This window comes from Punica granatum, chromosome 1 (genome assembly GCF_007655135.1).
Source record: "Punica granatum isolate Tunisia-2019 chromosome 1, ASM765513v2, whole genome shotgun sequence".
Classification (NCBI taxonomy): Eukaryota; Viridiplantae; Streptophyta; class Magnoliopsida; order Myrtales; family Lythraceae; genus Punica; species Punica granatum.
This window is the reverse complement of record NC_045127.1, coordinates 54,714,228-54,731,948: the sequence shown is the minus strand read 5'-3', so window position 1 is coordinate 54,731,948 and position 17,721 is coordinate 54,714,228. Positions and strand designations below refer to the sequence as shown.

At 38.9% G+C, this 17,721-nt stretch overlaps 2 protein-coding genes across 4 annotated transcripts; both read left to right on the top strand.

Moving 5' to 3' along the window:
- The first annotated feature begins 432 nt into the window (after positions 1-432).
- LOC116197462 (protein LONG AFTER FAR-RED 3) lies at positions 433-6,169 on the top strand. 3 transcript variants are annotated; one of them, XM_031527625.1, is made up of 15 exons: positions 433-607; positions 709-878; positions 1,438-1,539; positions 2,135-2,207; positions 2,365-2,471; positions 2,556-2,679; positions 2,752-2,946; positions 3,368-3,453; positions 3,785-3,892; positions 4,039-4,134; positions 4,223-4,300; positions 4,447-4,521; positions 4,793-4,924; positions 5,011-5,126; positions 5,599-6,169. In XM_031527625.1, exons 1-15 carry the CDS (start codon positions 457-459, stop codon positions 5,771-5,773), a joined length of 1,788 nt encoding a protein of 595 aa, XP_031383485.1. In that variant the 5' UTR covers positions 433-456; the 3' UTR covers positions 5,774-6,169. The 3 variants fall into 3 exon arrangements, with proteins under 3 accessions (XP_031383485.1, XP_031383492.1, XP_031383478.1); XM_031527632.1 differs by having other exon boundaries at positions 434-607; positions 3,368-3,411; positions 4,223-4,321; XM_031527618.1 differs by having other exon boundaries at positions 434-607; positions 4,223-4,321.
- Positions 6,170-7,210: 1,041 nt separating this feature from the next.
- On the top strand, positions 7,211-11,673 carry LOC116197483. The gene is made up of 8 exons (XM_031527642.1): positions 7,211-7,603; positions 8,133-8,417; positions 9,091-9,150; positions 9,264-9,473; positions 10,253-10,371; positions 10,455-10,552; positions 10,885-11,009; positions 11,099-11,673. Exons 1-8 carry the CDS (start codon positions 7,346-7,348, stop codon positions 11,258-11,260), a joined length of 1,317 nt encoding a protein of 438 aa, XP_031383502.1. The 5' UTR covers positions 7,211-7,345; the 3' UTR covers positions 11,261-11,673.
- The last annotated feature ends 6,048 nt before the right edge of the window (positions 11,674-17,721 follow it).

Below are 17,721 nucleotides of genomic sequence, written 5' to 3'. Positions count from 1 at the left end.
TCTATCGTTAATATTTATATTTTTATTATTACATAATTCCTCAATTTTGATTCGTCTTCTTCTTCAGCAAGCTTGTTTTATGTGCAGATTAGCTATTCTAATCCTATAAGACTCTACTTAATGTGAAATTTAGTTAATTTACTACATAGTGTAGATTTATTTTCTTAATTTACGAATATTTTCGATTTGCAAGATATATATATTCTGTTGATATGGATATCCCATTCGTACAGAAAATGAAATGGATTGGACCGATGGGACTCTCCGCCATGGGATCGATTTCTATCACAAATGGGCTTTCCCAACATAGCCCAGATAAAACTGGGCCACAGGGTCCACTCTACCCCTGCCCAAGCCCATGCCGATGCCCATACATAGTCCCTGTCCTCGAGCGGAAATCCGAGCGAGTACGAAGCGGTGATTAAATAATAAATAATAAATAAATAGATAGGAGGGATGGACTTGGAGACTCTCTGGCGCGCAAGCGCGAGAGAGAGAGAGAGAGAGAGAGCTCAGAGCTTCCTTCCAATGGATATCAGCGCTGTAATCTCCACCATCATCGTTCTCGTCCTCGCGGTTCTGTCACTTCCTCTCCTCAACACCTCCTGTAAGTCCACCACATTCAGCTGCTGCTGCTGCTTTTCCTTCGTACTCGCTACTCAGCTTCCACTTCACACGATTGTCGGTTCTGTTTCATCGCTGGTGTAGACTGGTCGAACATCCGATCACTGCTGCCGTTCACGATTGTTTCTCCTCTCGCGGATTTGGTAGTCAAGAACGCCACCATTTACACCAGCGATGCTTCTCTCCCATTCGCCGATTCCATGGCCATCCGCAGCGGCAGGATTCTCCGTGTCGGTAGCTACTCCTCCCTTCAGGTTCTTACCTCGTCTCGGCTGTTCTAGGCATGCTGATTTATGCGGGAGAAGGACAGTGAGCGTGAACAAGCTATGTTGTTAGTTTCTGTCTATATTAATTTTCTCACGATTTTTCAAGTGCGTCTTGCTACGGAATGCTTTCAGATGATTGTTTGTGGTTGATTTTACATTAGAGGATAGATATTTATTGATGCATCCATGAAGCTAAAGTACAGTTATTGACTGGAAAAACATGAAACATGAGGTCTCATCTTTTAGTAAGAGCTAATGGTTGCTAGATAATCTACTCTATTATCAAAGTTTATTTGCTGTCTAATGGAAGATATGGACCTGGCGATCTTTATTGAAGAACTTACTGATTGAGCTCGGAACCGCATGAACAATCTTTTTCCATTCCAAATATCTGATCTGAGAGAAGGCATATACCGGACTCCATCTGATGTCTCCATCTTTTCCTATTGATATCTGCATCTTTTAATTGTCTTTAGTTAAGATTTGCTTCACTTGGCTTATATTAGTAATATTCAGTAAGAATGTCTTGACATTCATGTGATTGCAGGACTTGGTGCATTATGGGACTGAAGAGTTGGATGTTGGCGGGAAAGTTGTGGTTCCTGGATTCATTGACTCCCACGTGCACTTAATTCCTGGAGGACTGCAGGTACAAAAGCCATCCTATTTTCAAAATTCAGTCTGTTGCCCCCTTTTTGGGTCCTTCAGGTCATATCCTCTCACCTGAGAATGTTGAGTTGTACCTTAAACTAAAGTTGCCCTGGTTGAGCTTTGAAGAATATTCATGGAGCATGCTATTTTGTCCTGTAAGCTTACCCAAATGCACATGACAAGCTCATTGGACGAGTTTGCAAATTTTGGTCCCACAGTTGAAGAGAGTGGCAAATTTAACTGCATATCCTTCATTGTAGGACTAAGTCTTATTTCGTTTGTGGGTTTGCATAAGTTTCCTCGATTAAAATGGTTGTTGATGATTGGCTTACTTTCATTTCCTCGGAAAAATATCATCCTAGCGCCCTGAATGCACAAAGTAAGTGGGAGCTGAAACCTTTTTATTTGGATTCTTCTCTTTGTTCCCATCACATTTCATGCTTAAGATGTTTGGCCTCAATAGTGCCGTCTTTTGCAATGCGCAAAGTCCTCCAATTCACGTACTTCTGCCATGCAGTTTTTCTTCTTCATCTAGTTCTGTTCCTTGCCTTTTCTTTGTGTATCTTCTCGTAATAAGTTTTAAATGATTACAGATGGTTCGCGTTGAACTCCGAGGTGTTAGCCAAAAAGATGAATTTGTGAGAAGGATCAAAGAAGCAGCAAGGAGTAATTTTCTTCCTCATTTTCTGATCTGCTAGGTTTTAGAGGCACATGAATAGTTTTCTGCTCTACTAGTTTCTGCAAATATACTCGTCAATGGATATTTTATGGATCATTTTCTCTAGAATTTGCTTAAGGTGTTGCATTCTTGCAATATATGCAGACTCAAAGCATGGTTGTTGGATTTTGGGAGGTGGATGGAACAATGATCTTTGGGGTGGTGCACTGCCACTGGCATCCTGGATTGATGAAATTACACCTGACAATCCTGTAAGAAGAAATTTGGCAACTCATGCATGAGTCATTATGAGCACTCCCCCATCCTTTATCTATTAAAGGTATGATGATATGAAGGTATGGTTAACGAGGATGGATGGTCATATGGGCTTGGCTAATTCATTGGCCCTAAAGGCTGCTGGTGTTACAAAGTCATCGGAAGATCCGAATGGAGGAACCATCATAAGAAACTCTGCTGGAGGTAATGTTAGTTCTGTTATCATGAAAAGATGTAATGCTTCATTGGATCTAATATTGGCTCATCATAACGCAGAGCCCAGTGGACTGCTGATTGATTCAGCGATGGAACTTATTCTGGCATTGATTCCTGAGGCTTCGGTGGATGAAAGAAGGGTTGCTCTTCTGAGAGCCAGCAGGTATGCTTTGACGAGGGGTGTGACAACAGTCATTGATTTTGGAAGATACTTTCCTGGGGCATCGATGGAGTCTTCCTGGGAGGATCTTTCAGGTTAATAAGAAATAAAGACTTTATTGATGTTGGTTTTGCTTTGAAGTAGTTATGGCTCCTCATGTTTTCTCTCATTCAGTTTACAATTACATTGAATCTGTCTTTATAACCCGCCTCTTGATAATCATTAAGTCAACCTTCTGATAAATGAATTATCTTATTTATTGTGATTTTCCAAGACCAAAATCACATCTGTCACTCATTTTGAACGTCAATGTACTTAGTTTCATTGCTGTTGCCACCCAATGGAACACTTGCTCTGTGTTTGATATAAGAATGCTTCAATGGCTCTCGCTTTTGATTTTCTGAAAATTTGATGTAAAGAAGTATAGTGGCTTCTTTTAATACCTTTAGACAGTGGGAAACCAGTTCCCTGCACTAGGTTATCATAATCACACTACTTCCATTGTTATATTTGCAGATGTGTTTCAATGGGCAGATTCTTCACGGAAGATGATGATTAGGGTTTGCCTATTCTTCCCACTTGGGACATGGTCACGCTTAGCTGTATGATTTAATGTGAAGTATTTATCCTTATATTGTCAACTTATTGCGGTTCTTTTGATTCTGCTTCCTTTATTGTTCATGCTGCTATTCATACTTCTCTAATGAAATGGTCTGTCGGATTGTGCCCTATGCATGTAATCTTTCATTACCTATTGAGTGGTCCTCAATTGGTTTACTGAAAAGCCTTGCATTTGCATTGATCTACATTCATCCAATTTTTCAAAGATACAGGTTCAGTTGGGCTTTCTAAGCTGCTGGTGCATTAAGTTAGGCCTGTAATCCATTATCTTTCTCTTCTCTCAGTGCAATCATTAGTTTTTCTTCTTTTTAGGATTTAATTAGAAAAGGTGGTGCTTCTATGAGTGAGTGGATTCACTATGGCGGTGTTAAGGCATTTGCTGATGGATCTTTAGGCTCCGGCAGCGCACTTTTTCATGAGGTGAAAAGCAACTGGGATATACTCTTTAGCTTTTATAGAAAAGATTTGAAGAAGCTGTACCTTTGACACGAATTACTGAGAACGAGATTCTTAAATCTTTCTTCTGAAAGTTACATTTGTTGAAAAAATGTCTTCTAATTGTGCAGCCTTATGCTGATGAGCCTCAGAATCATGGCCTATGTGTTATGGAATCTGATGTTCTTCTCAACATGACAGCAGCAGCAGATAAATCCGGACTTCAGGTACCTTCTTGTTTCTCTATGTTTGCATTTAACATTCAAGAACATGTACATTCTGATTTCTGATGTACAATATTTTGTGAAAAATCAGGTCGCAGTTCATGCTATAGGTGATAAGGCAAATGACTTGGTACTGGATATTTATGAATCAGTAGCATCAACAAATGGAGTAAGAGATAGAAGATTTAGGGTAATTCTTTTTGTTAGTGGAGAAGATTATTTGTTAGTTGGTATCATGTGTTGCAAATTCTAAATAGGTATAGATGATTGAATATGCTGCTCATGTTTCACAAATTTTCTGAATCTTGTTCCTAGATTGAGCATGCACAGCATTTGGCCCCAGGAGCAGCGGCCCATTTTGGTCAACAAAGAGTTGTAGCTTCAGTGCAGGTACTTTCTGCCGTCATCTTTTTGCAGTTTTAACTACATCTTCAAACTGGGGAGAGGAATCTCTCTCTTTGCTCCTTTATGGGGTAAAAGTTCAACCATATTATGGATCAGGGGTTTTAGTACTGGAGAAGGTCAACATGGAGATTTCTTTCTTTTTTTTCTTTTTTTTTTTTGGCTATAAGATCATAATCGTGACCTTAATGCATTAGGGATATTGCCATTTGATGCCTGCATTATGTTCATATGTCAAAGCTTTATGCTGATTTAACAGCCAGACCACTTGCTGGATGATGCTGATTCTGCTTTTAAGAAACTTGGTGAGGAAAGGGCTCAGCATGGATCTTATCTTTTTCGCTCACTCCAAGAGAACAAGGCGAGATTGGCTTTTGGTTCTGACTGGCCTGTAAGAGTTACCTCATGGACCAATTCACATGGATATTTGTGACAATGATTAGTGGCAAAAATTTGACGCAGGACGATTGTTCTCAGGTCGTAGATGTCAATCCTCTTGGTAGCATAAGAACAGCAATGAAAAGAATACCACCTGGTTGGGAAAATGCTTGGAATCCATCAGAACGCGTTACATTGGTAGAGGCATTAGATGCGTAAGCTTATTAGATTCATCTCTGACTAGCTTGAATTCATTTTAGCACGAATCTCTGAACCTGGGAGACTGGAGCTTCTGATAGATGGTCACGTAGTTGTGTGGAGAATTCCCTGAAACTGGTCCAACTAATTCCATCTGCTCCATTTCTGGGCAAACCGGTAATTTAGAAAAATGACTGGTCATTGATTAGCTGTTGTCCTGTCTTTGCTCTGGTGCTAAATTGGAATTAACAGGCAATTCAGTCTCATTATTATAACTTGCTGTTGCTGGTTTGTTTTGCCTTAATTCTTACTTGCATATCAATATATTTTAAAGCCTTTCTTCAGAAGTCAGAACTCTGATTATGTCTTGGAGATTGCCAGTCCTTACCTCGGGGCAGGTTTTTTATTGATCAACCCATCATTTTTGCTCTTTTCTGCATTTCTATAGTAGCCATTCTTGTATTCCAGTAATTGTACTTGCTCTTACAGGTACACAATTTCAGCTGCATATGCATGCTTCCTTGACAAACACCTAGGCTCTCTATCTCCTGGGAAGCTGGCAGATTTTGTTATACTGTCCACAGATTCTTGGGATGAATTTGCTGCAGAAGGATCTGCCTCAGTTATCGCAACGTATTTGGGCGGTGCAAAGGCATATCCTTGACTTGAGAAGCAGTCCATGGCAGGTACATCAATGAAGTCGGTACTAGAGCATTTAAAGTGAAAATTGAGGAAGAAAGCTGTCGAGCATGTATCCTGGTCACATCATTAGATATAGTGGACAGAAATTATCCTTTGCTTGCTTAGATGCATCATATGTGGGTTCTGTATTATCTTTGATTCTTCATGACGAATCATGATAATTTCTGAATCCAACGCTTTGAGGGCTCTGTGATGCAGCTCAAAGATTCAACTGGCAGTCAGTATCAGCAGGTTATATGGAACTCGACCCTCTTATCTGTTCTGGCTGATCGATAGTAGCCGTTCACAATATTTGATGGCCACTTTTGTTTTATTGAAATGAAATGTTCTACGAGTGGATATTACCCATTCAGCAAAAGTGATCCGTGCCACTAAAATGATGGCTTCTTTATTTTAAAAGTGAAATTTCTTTATGAGTTGCATTTTATGATCATCTCAGAATTTTTATATCGACATTTCCTTTTCCTGAACAGTATGTCCAATGCATTTCTTCCAGAGAAAGTTAAAATACATTCTGGTTCTCTTCTAAATCATTCTAGGATAATATGACATTCTGGGAGCACCACGAAACGACTTGAATTTGTTATCTCGGATGGACCATGAGAACACTATGATTTTACTCCATGAAGTCTCTTATGGAGACCATGTCGCACACTCTATGTTTTACTCATGTGACATTTGATAAATTAAGTGCTTAAAAATTAAGTACTTAATTGGTTAGGGAAGAAATGTATAGGAAGAAGGAAAGAATCAATAAGGATGAGAAAAATTTCGTGAAAGGGGACATTTCATTGAGTCAAATTTTTTTACTTAAGTGATTTTTTGTTTAATGATTAAATAGTTTAGATCTTTATATCTCATCTTTTTTCCCTTTTTTACGTTCATTTTTTTTTATAATTAACTTTTAAGTACTTATTTAATGAAGTTGAAACAAATACATCCTCGGTCTTGGATAGCTTTACATCCTAGATTTCGCGTGATCTCAAAACATGCATTAAAGATTTGCCACCTGTAATTCATCGTAACTTGCTTGTAATCACCAATCTCCCATGAAAAACTAGGTAAAGGTCTGCCCAATCATCGAGACCATTGCCACGGTTTTAAAGCTGTCCTCATCAGGTTAAAGAACTAACTCTGCAAGATCGACCTGAGAATCATTCTCTGTGCCAGAAAGGCGCCGTTTTGGTAGTTCAGGTGAAATTCTGGATGCGGACAGCTATCTGGTCCAGGAAAGAAACAAAATTCGAACTTCAGGGTGCAAACTGGAGTCACCTGAAATTCAGCTGCATGTTTGCCATATTCAAAAACTTCAGGATGCAAAGTGTAAATATTTTCTCCAACCGTGCCTCATAACCGCCATGCCTGCCCATGCTCCCGTCCCGCGCCGGTGATTCTTTTCTCTCGGTCGATTAAAAAATCCAAGACCACATGATATTTCGTCACTCCACATGATACATATGAATACCTCTCCATTTCTCTCTCCCCTTCTCCCTCTCTCTCTTCTTCCTTCCCAGAACCGCGAAGGCGAACGACAATGATAAGCTCTTTGGCGGCAGCTGCTGGGAATCCTTCTCCGTCTCCATGGACATCATCGAGAGCATCAATCCTCCTCTCGTCGCCATACCGTAGATATCATTTCTGCTCTGCTTCTTCTCCGCCTACCTCTTCCTCCAGTTTTCGTGTGACTTGCCTGAGCGGATCACCGTCGAATCCTCCAGACGTCTCCGGCGAGCTCAAGTTTCTACTGCACGACGCTTTGGATTCTTCCGGAATCGACACTACCCATGCACGAGTAAGTCGTTATACACCTCTGCTATCCTCCAAATGGGGTGGTGGGGCATCAATCTGAAAGTTACCTGGTGGAAGGAGGCACGGTGTTATTATGGAGGGATATTAACTTAGGAATAGCAGGGGCTCTCTTTTTCTGATGAATAATATGAGGAATTGCAAGGGCTCAGTGGTTTTCTATTGGGACTGATTAGGAATGTTTGACTCCATTGACACCATCCGATTATGTTAAAACACTAATTGTGCCTTTTGTCGGAATTGTAATGACTCTTCAATTTTCGAAATGACTGTGTCATTACATCCTGTTTCATGCTGTAAAATGTCAATAGATTCAAAGCAACCAAGAAGTTCTCTTCATGATTTTTTTTTTTAAAAAAAAATTATTTTAATCAATAAGTGCTGTGCTATGTTATTAAAAATACTCCGAAATATGTACAGAGATTTCAGCTTACCTTCATGAACTTATCGCTTGTACCCGTTCCTGCATTTTACTCAATCCAGTGAAATGGTTGTGTGGTTGATTAATAAACTAGGTGGCAAGGGAGGGATTCTGCAAACAGATAAAATATTTGTCGACTATAGAGAGGAAAACCAGCATTAGTGTCAATAAAGGTATTGATCTGGGAAGAACGGCGCTCTACATTGCAGCAGAGGATGATTCACTCGTTTCCCACTCGTCTGTTCCGTTACCTGTCGATGCTTTCCTTCAGCGATTGGATGATCTTTCCACGGGCTACTGTCCACACAGCGGTTCTTCATCCAGGTTGTCGCCGGACCTGTTCCTGGACAGTCTACAGAGATATTTGATTGACAAGAAGGTATCTTAGGATGTTCTGACATGGACTTCTTCTATTTCTCCAAATTTATCTCTTCTAAATCTTATGATGCTTCTTTCGCTCTGTCTAATTGAAAATAGTTTTTAGCTTTGAAAATCACCTGCTAAATTTAATGTCTTCTGTAAGAGGAATCAACTGTTCCTATTTTGTCATAATCAAAATCTAGATGGACAGTTTGGGGTTCTCTTTACTGGGTAGGAAGCATTGTCTTTGACTGGCTGTCAGTTTTGATGTCATATGGAGAAGCAGCAGCTCAAGCATCCAGAATATTCGTCTGGATAGTCATACTCACAACCGGGTTCTGTTCTTTTATAGCAATTTGGGCAAATTATTTGTTTGGATTTACTTTCTCTGTGGGAGTTTGGCAGAGTGTGGGACATTTAGAATTATGAATATGCAATGGAGGTGAATTTCGCAAGCTGTAGTAGTTAAGAATTATCACACCATTCTTTTTTTCTATTTGCATGGTGCATTGCTCTTATGAATGGTGCAGTGAGAAGGTTCTTATCTATGTGGACCTATCATCCATCCTTTTTCTCAGTGATGACTGGCCGATTTCTCTTCTACTCAAGATATTTTATGCTTATATACTTTGTGAATTGCTGTGATGGAATCTGGTTCATCCATGTATTTCATCAGATTCTGTGTTGACCAGGGTTTTCACAGAAGCAATGCTAGAAGTCCGATTGACCCTCGAGCACTATATCTCCACTCGGTATAGAATTTTCCTCCTGATATTTATTTGTTCTTCTTCTGATAAAGATGATATTGTATCAAAGGATGAACTTAAACATTTCTCTTTCTGTTGGGGCTGTTTTTTCTCCCTAGGTTTTGACACACCGCTCAGGCTCTGCAGTGATACTTTCTCTGATATACTCTGAAATGTTTAAAATGCTTCGCCTATGGGGTCTCCTTGACTTTGATGCAGAGATATTTTACCCACATGATTTGAATAGTCTTCCAACGCTCTATAACAAACTGAAAAGTAAAGAGTCTGATCAACCGCATATATTGACAGTACAGGCCTTATTAGAAGAGGTGAGATGTTTCTTCTGGTTTGCATGTGCAATTCCATTTTTCACAGATCTTATATTTGCTCAATCATTATGCTAAATCTCAAATATTTTTCGATATATTCATGAGAAAAACAAAGTATCTTTCCTTCTGTGCCCTATGTTCTGTTGCTTTGGTAATGAATTCGATGTCTGAGTTTCCACAGTACAGTTAAAAGTGTGATTCTGGCAATCTTTACTGCAAACCATAATGATGTTGGGCATCATCAAGATTCTGATGAAGTAGCTTTCAGAGATTACAGCTAATTGATTCAAGAAATTAATATGAATATTACTCTTAGATCATGAAAATATTTATGTTGATGTAACGTTCAATTGATTTTTATTGCAAGCTATGAGCCATCAAATCAATGCTATCACTTTGCTGATAAATACAAGAGCTGGACAATGTGAAGCCCAAAAACCATTGGGATACCAGACCCACTCAATGTAATTGAAGCCAAGTCCATATGGATGCATGCGTAGCTGGGTTGGCCCTAACTCTAACCAATAATTCCAACTGCTTGCTTTGTCAACTGGAGCCTACTTTGTCAACTTGAGCTATCCCCTTCTTTTTTCTTTTTTTTTACCGAAGTCAACTTGAGCTATTTTTGTTTTGAAATTTTCATATAAATCTCATGGTCTATGCAACTCATTATAAAGTTTGCCTTTTTTAAGTATTCATGTCTACTTAGAAGACCTCCTTGTTGGTGCTGCTAGATTGTGATGGTGATATTTTTCTAATTTATATGCTCATTTCTGCAGATTTTGAGAGATTTGAAAGTTGCTTTCTGGCCATTTCAATATAGCCATAGTAAGAGTTTATTTCTAAGGGCAGCAGATGCTGCGAATTGCATTGATAGATCGGGTCTTGGAGAAGAAAGGTTAATTCAATCTTCCATTTCTTGTATTCATGAACGTTTATTATATGGTATCAGATTGCTCTTGATTTACGTCTTTGCTGCAGTGGCTTTCAGCTTGCATCTGCAAAGGCTGCTCAGTACAGGTTGGATCGTGGTGTCTGGACTACTGTACGTCTTGGGGACATGAGGCGTGCATTGTCTGGTATATGCAAATGCACTTATTGTTCTGGATACTAGCCTCCCACTCTTTCCAACCATTGCATAAGATGTATACCACATTTTTTAGCGTTGTTCGTTTCTCGTTTCTCGTTTCTCTTAACCATTTTGCGAGAGGAGAATTGAATTTGATGAAAATGAGTTTTTCAGATTTTTCTTTATATCTTAAATGAAGGACAATGATCTGGTTATATGATTCTCTTTTAGTATAGCAGTCACTAAGCTCATTTTAGCATCTTCTATTCGATTTAGTATGTGTTTCTTTCTTTTTTTTATTTTTTATTTTTTATTTTTAATTTTATTTTATTTTATTTACAGCATGTGAACGTCTTATTCTCCTCGGAACTGATCCAAAGGAATTGAGGGATTACAGCATTCTTCTGTATCATTGCGCATTTTTTGAGCAATCTCTGCAATATCTCAAGCTTTACCAGAAAGAAAAGGTGAATACTAATACAATAATGAGGACAACATCTCTTGTTTCTTTTAAAATAAAGTGCCTTTTAACCTGTGAAAAGCCTTCATTGAACAGGAAGCCTCCTCAATGGATAAACCAGGCGATTCATTTAGCAGCTTGGAGGAAGATGCTGAAGAGAAACTGATGGTTCGCCTCAACCTGATTCTGATGGAAGAAGGATGGAGCAGGCCGTCACAGGTCAGGAATTTTCTTGGTAACAACTCTGAACCCTGGTAATTGTTAAACCAAAACTCTTGAGAATACCAGATGCCGCTTTCTACATGGTTTTGTCCGAAAGACTAGCTGTAAACTGATGACAGCCGGAGTCAAGTCAAAGGACACAAGTAGCTAAGCACAAAAAATGGCACAGCTTCCTTTGTTCTCGGAGTCGAAATGAACATAATATCAGTTGAAGCTGAAGAATTGGCACCAGTCATTTCAGCTAGATGATTCAAGGGGCCTCCTTTCCGTATATATCTTTTTCATGGTACATATGCTGTCAACAACTTTTTGTAAATTATAATTAAAATAAAAATTTTAAGATTTTGCCAAGTAACAGTAGATGAGAATGTTAGCGTTGGGGGTTTGCTCGGTTTATTCGTGTCTAAAATTTGAGGTTTTTAGGTTATGAATTAATCTATTTACATCTACTATTTGCTTGCTGAAGTGCTCGCTTTCATATAGCTAGGAGAATGAAGCTGTGCCCAATTTGTAGGAAAAAGATAATGGTGTTTTCTTTTTAAGAGTCTGCAGTGATGATGAGCTTCTAATAGGCCTAGAATTGGGTTCAGCCCATTAGGTGGGTCACATATTAATAGATTGTCGGCAACATTTGGAGCTGTGACTAAATATATGGATTGCTAAGATTCCCCAAGATCGGCATATCATTAGCTCTGGAGAGGGAAACTTCCATCTGAATTCAATTTGATTTCATTGCTCGGAATCGAACGATCTCCAGAGTTATTCCGCTTGGAAGGTTGAACTGAATTCTAAAGTCTTTGATGATGTCCCTTTTCTGGAGGGACTGATTAGGTTTAGGGCGTCAAATTAGAAAATCTATCATGGGTATGCCCCCCCCCCCCCCCTTTTTTTGGATCTTCTTGTGGGTGGGGCACTGACTCCTGATCAAATGGATCATACCTAGAAACATGTGGAGATTCACGAGGGGTATGAAGAAAATCAAACAAATTTGTCCTTTGTCACTTTTATTCTTAGGAAGTCAGATTTAGGACTCATTGGGAGTTAGGTACTTCGGTTTCTTGTGGTTTTAAGTTCTAGCTCGAGATCTATTAAAAGGTTGTGTCGGGTTGAAAGGCTCGGCTCACGTGTACCTAATGCTTAGGTGTTCTAGGAGTCTCGAGTACTTTCTTATTAGAATGAACCGTCAAGTCTTTTGTCACTCTCTGTTTGTTGACAACGAATTTGCAAGTCCGATTTCCTCAACTCATTTGAGGGTGAGAAATTCTAAAGAAGCGTAGTAGAATGAGATGACAAAAAAATTGTTGGTTGATTTCAAATCAAATTATGGATGATTAAAGATTTTTAGGTATAATAAAATAATATATATTATGGCATTTTATTTATTTTGTCCTCTATTTAATTAGGCCCCGCACATTTTGTTCCGTGTGGGACTGGGCAGTCTTAGAAGACAACCTATGACTGCAATGTCTCTGTCTTGGCAGTTTGGTATGTGGGCAAGAGACTCAAATTGGGGTCAGGCAGAGAATAATTATTTCTCATCGTCTGTTTCTTCTCACTTCAGACAATACCCACACTCACCCACAGTACTAACAGGCCCCTCCTTCGCCATTATTAGTATGATCTATCTATCTATCGGTGAATTTGAATTATTATTATTTTTGCTTTAAAATTCACCTTTCGATCTTGACCCGTTGAGCAATACTTGAGTGACACGTCCATACATTTTCCTCAGCCCTATAATCCTCCTCTTTAGGTTAGCCTTTAGGTCACAGCCTATGCCACTGCCAGTAATTGGTAAATGATTTTGACATGATCTTAGGTCTCCGCTGTAAAGATAGTTAAATCAAGACTCCACTCCATGCAGGCTTTTAAGTGTTATGAATTATGGTTTAGAGGGGTCTTACAATCCTCTATTTATGCTTTAGAGGGGTCTTAGGTAGGTCGTGAAAAAAGCTGTTCTCTTGCATTTGACATGATTCTTTGTTCGTTCCAGTTCGAATCAATCTTTGCTAAACTAAGGGAGTCTAGAGCATTAAAGTCTTGAGCCTTAATAAGGTGATCCGGTGGAATATCTTCCGATCGATGGAGTCATTTAGATCTCAAACATTTTCGCACGTGAAGGTTCGTTGATGAATTTAAAGGTTGCAAGATGGCGATTAATCTTAATTCTTGGATTATTTTAGAAACCCGTGAAACTGTGAGTAATGAAACTGTGAGTAAGGTGTTTGCTTCTGCCACTACTTCTTCGAAAAAAGGCAGTTGGAGAGTGACTCTCATGATAATGACTACTTGGTTGAAGTGTAAAGGGCATGTAAGGTTCACTGGAATAAATAGACAGGGAATAATTTTTTTTTTCTTGGAGAGAATAGAAAAATTGAAAATTATAATTTTGATATTTGGTTGGATTGAATAAGGAATAAAAAGAATAAGAATAGAGTAAAAAGACAGAATTGCCTTAGTGGTTAGGCTTTTGCATGGCTTGTCCTCAAGCCTAAACCTACTGGTCCTACAGTACCCGATTGCTTCAAGAAATTATTTTTCTTTTTCTTTTTATCTCATGCATCACTCAAGTCTCCCTCCCATGCAAATCGATGTATACTATAACGATGATAACGAGTCGTGATATGGGAGTATTCCTTGATTTTTCGATCCGATACTGGATCATGAACCGCTTTGCAGTATGATGGTATTTTTAAGTAGGTTCTTTGATTGCAGTCGTTCACGAAGCGATAATATTGTGGTGTGCGTATGAAACCTCATCAACCCAAGGCCTTCATCATTGCTAATTATTTGGCTATTTGAGTGAATTTTTCGGGGCTTTTGCCTCCTAATGAGCAATTAACATTTGGCACCTCTCTGTGAGTTCTACACTTACTGCTATCAATTTCTATACGGTCATCGTGTATTTTCTACATCAGTACATGATTAAAAGAAAAAAGAAAAAAAGTGGCTTCTTCCTTTGCTCGTCTCATATATATAATTTTAATCATTCATTGAATAAATCTTTTATTTTTGCTGGGTAATTCATTAAATAAATCTCGTGAAACAATTGGCAACGTAGTTGTCCTCTTTTTTTTTTTTTTGGGCTGAATGCTTGGTTCTCCTCCTCGATGGAAACTCAGTGGTCTCGAACGGCGTATCGGCCAATAAGATTGAAGGATTGCAATATTTTCTTTTTCTTATAAAGCTCCCGTTTGTTTTACCCTTTAACACGAGAAATTGATCTTTCTTGCGAAATCGTTCGATATAAAAGGAATTTATTTACACATAACATGATGCTAGCTAAGGCTAGACTGCCCCACGTTGCCGAAGAAACGTCCTCTTCAGCTTTCTGCAGCACACTTCTCATTTGTTGCATAGCAAAGCTTCGAATTCACTTTGGACATGTTTAGAAGAAAGTAAGAAGGAAAGATCATGAAGAGTAGCTGAAAAGCTTTTTTGGGCCCTTAAGGTATGTATATATATATACATACAGATGTATATTTTGCGGCATCACAAGATTACTTAAATTACTAATCATTCACCAGCATAAAGGAGCAAAGTGAAAATGAACTCTCACTATACTATGACATACCCCACTAATTTAATTAATGGCGATGATGATTATAATTGTAATTATCAATTTCCTCCCTTTTTAAATTTTGAAATTTTTTCCCGGGAGAATGATAGTGATAGTCTTAAAAATTTGTCATTTTTTGAACTCGAATCCCATAAGTTTTACTTTGCAAAAATCAATCCTAAATCGTTTAAAAATCGGACAATTTCTTATTTGAGAAAATTAAAATTACATAAAATTAAACAAGGGGGGAAAAAAAAAAAAAAAAAACCCAGCCCCCTCTCGAGCAGGGTGGTTTCTAGGGTTGGGACCCCACCCCTGAGATGTGGTTTCTGGCCATCGACAACCCCATCCCGGGACCAGGGGCCACCGATGGAGCCAGCCTGAGAAAGGGCCAAGTTTTTCGTTTAAAAAAAAAATATCAAAGGTGAAGAAGGAGAGGTTGGCTCTTGCCAGCAGCCACCACACCTGAGGTCGCCGGGGAAGCGCCACTCGCTTAAATCAACCACCAAAGAAACTCTCCACTATGCCTTTCTCTATCAAATCCCTAAGATTTGAAAGCCAAAATCTTTCCAAGAAAGTCAAAAAAAATAATCTCAATCTCCATTAGTTCACCAAGAAAACAAGAATCAAGTCTGAAAGCCGAAAATTTTCCAAGAATGAAGTGGATTTGGAGAATAATTTGAGCTTCTTCGAGCTCTTATAAAGGCAAATTTACCTAAGAAGAAGACAAAAGGTTTACAATCAGCACATACACTAATGAACATGGAGATTCGTGATGTTGACGGAGGCTAGATTTAAAGCTTTCTGGCAAACCAAAAGGAAGCCGATGAGCAGGACATAATTTCTTTTTTTTTTTTTGATTTTGAGAGATCCCACTCCGGATCTCTAATGTCATGGGTGCGGTGCAGGTTGTCGACGACCCATCCTTGGGGTGTGGATTACTGGCGAAGCCCCCACCCCTGGTAGTAACCTAATTCGAAAAGGGACTGAATTATTTTTTCTTATTTTTTACTTTTGATTTTTCTTCTTCTTCTTCTTCTTTTTTTAAAAATTTTAATCCTTGAAAAATTGCCACCCAGGCAATAAAATGACCAACTCGGACAATTTTAATGGCGTTAAGTCCAGATCATCGCCTCTGTGACGATCAGTTATGGAACGAATCAAAATTGTCACATTTTTAAATAATGTAGACTGATTTTTACAAAATTAAAATTATAGGACTTAAATTTTAAAAATAATAAAATTTTAAGATAATTGCCATCATTCTTCTTCTTCTTCTTCTTTTTTTCCCCCCTTCCATTTCCTCCTAATTTTTTCTTGGGGTGTGGGGCGGGGAGGCGCGATGCAGATCCAATGCCACGGCAACAAATAGCAATAGTGGGGGGCCCTATACGCAATTGCTAAAGGGGCTATTAGCATTGATAGGGTGGCTAGGAAATACAGATCCCCCTCCCCCGCGACCGTTTTGAATGGGCCTAAGGCTAGGCTGCTGTATGTATTGTGTAGGCCCTATGCCCTATCCTATAGCTTTGGAATAGACCCAAATTAGTGAGGGGTCCCACACGGGGTCCCTTTTCTTCTGTGGCGAGGGCATTTCTCTTTTTAGTGGCTTTAGACTACTAGGCTAGGCCTAGACCCTTAGACTTATGAGACTAGGGGGGACTATACCTAACCTACCCCCCCTAATGATTCCACCTTCCAACTAGTAAGAAACTCTTTCACGTACTTCAATATGTGGCCCGGCTCATGTACGCCCGAGATCGCGGCTAGTGGCAGGACTGTTTGATTGCAGTGGTCCTTGGAATTGTTTGGCGGTGTGTCATAATCATCATGTCAAGTGACCGAGCTACCTCAGTTGTTGTTGATAAGTGAAAATCAGGACTGGTGATGAATCCATCTATGATGAAGTCACATTACTAATCGAAATGGCTCATCATCAGAAAAATAAATAAAAATAAAATAAAAGAATAGAAGAGATTGTCGGCATGGGCATGGGATTAAAAAGGTGATGTAAGTAAGGGCTCACATGTACCAGGTATATAGCCACAGCCAGTGTTATCGCTCTCTTCGTGAAATTCATTTCTTATATATCTAGAAAAAAATATATATATATATAATAGCAAAAAAGTACAAAAATCATGGATTTGTGGTTGAGGTTGAGATAAATTACATAATGTGATTTTTTTTTAAAGATAAATAACATATTGTGGCTTATTTCGTGAGACATAATTGACCTCATTATTAATTTTTTCATCCCTCTTGGTCCTCAAACTTTTCTTTTTTATTATTGCCCTTAAGTTTTAACTTTTTTGCAATTTGGTCTTAAAATACATAAAACAGGAGGGAAGGGGCTTGGGTCGTCGGAAACCTCAAGGGTGGGGTCGGGATCGCTGATTGGTGGCCCAAGCCTCGAAATCAATCGGAATCTCGTGAGATCTCGGTCAATTTGGGGGCGTGGTGGCCGACCAAAGGCCTCGGTCCCTCCCTTTCCAAATTTTAGGACCAAATTGAAAAAAGTTGAAAGTTTAAGGATTATAATGGCAAATATTTTTTGATTAAAAGTGACAAAAAATTTAACGATGAGATATATTATGTCTCACAAAATGAACCATAAGATGTTATTTATTCATGAAAAAATTACATGGTCCAATTCTTCTCAAACTTAAACTATAAGGAATTTTTGTACTTTTCTCCATATAATGTAGATAATATATAGAGGAAGATGGGGACGGATGGATAGATAGATTGCGGAAATGAATTTGACTTTAGTGGGAGTCAGCGATTTTCTGGTGCCGGACTGGACTCACTGCCCCTCCATTTTGTTTTGTTTCTACTCCCCCACCCCCACCCCCACCCCCACCCGCCTCTTATTTTGTTCGCTCTGCAATATTACACCATGACAAATCAACTGAAAAGTGAAAATTCGAAAAAAAAAAAA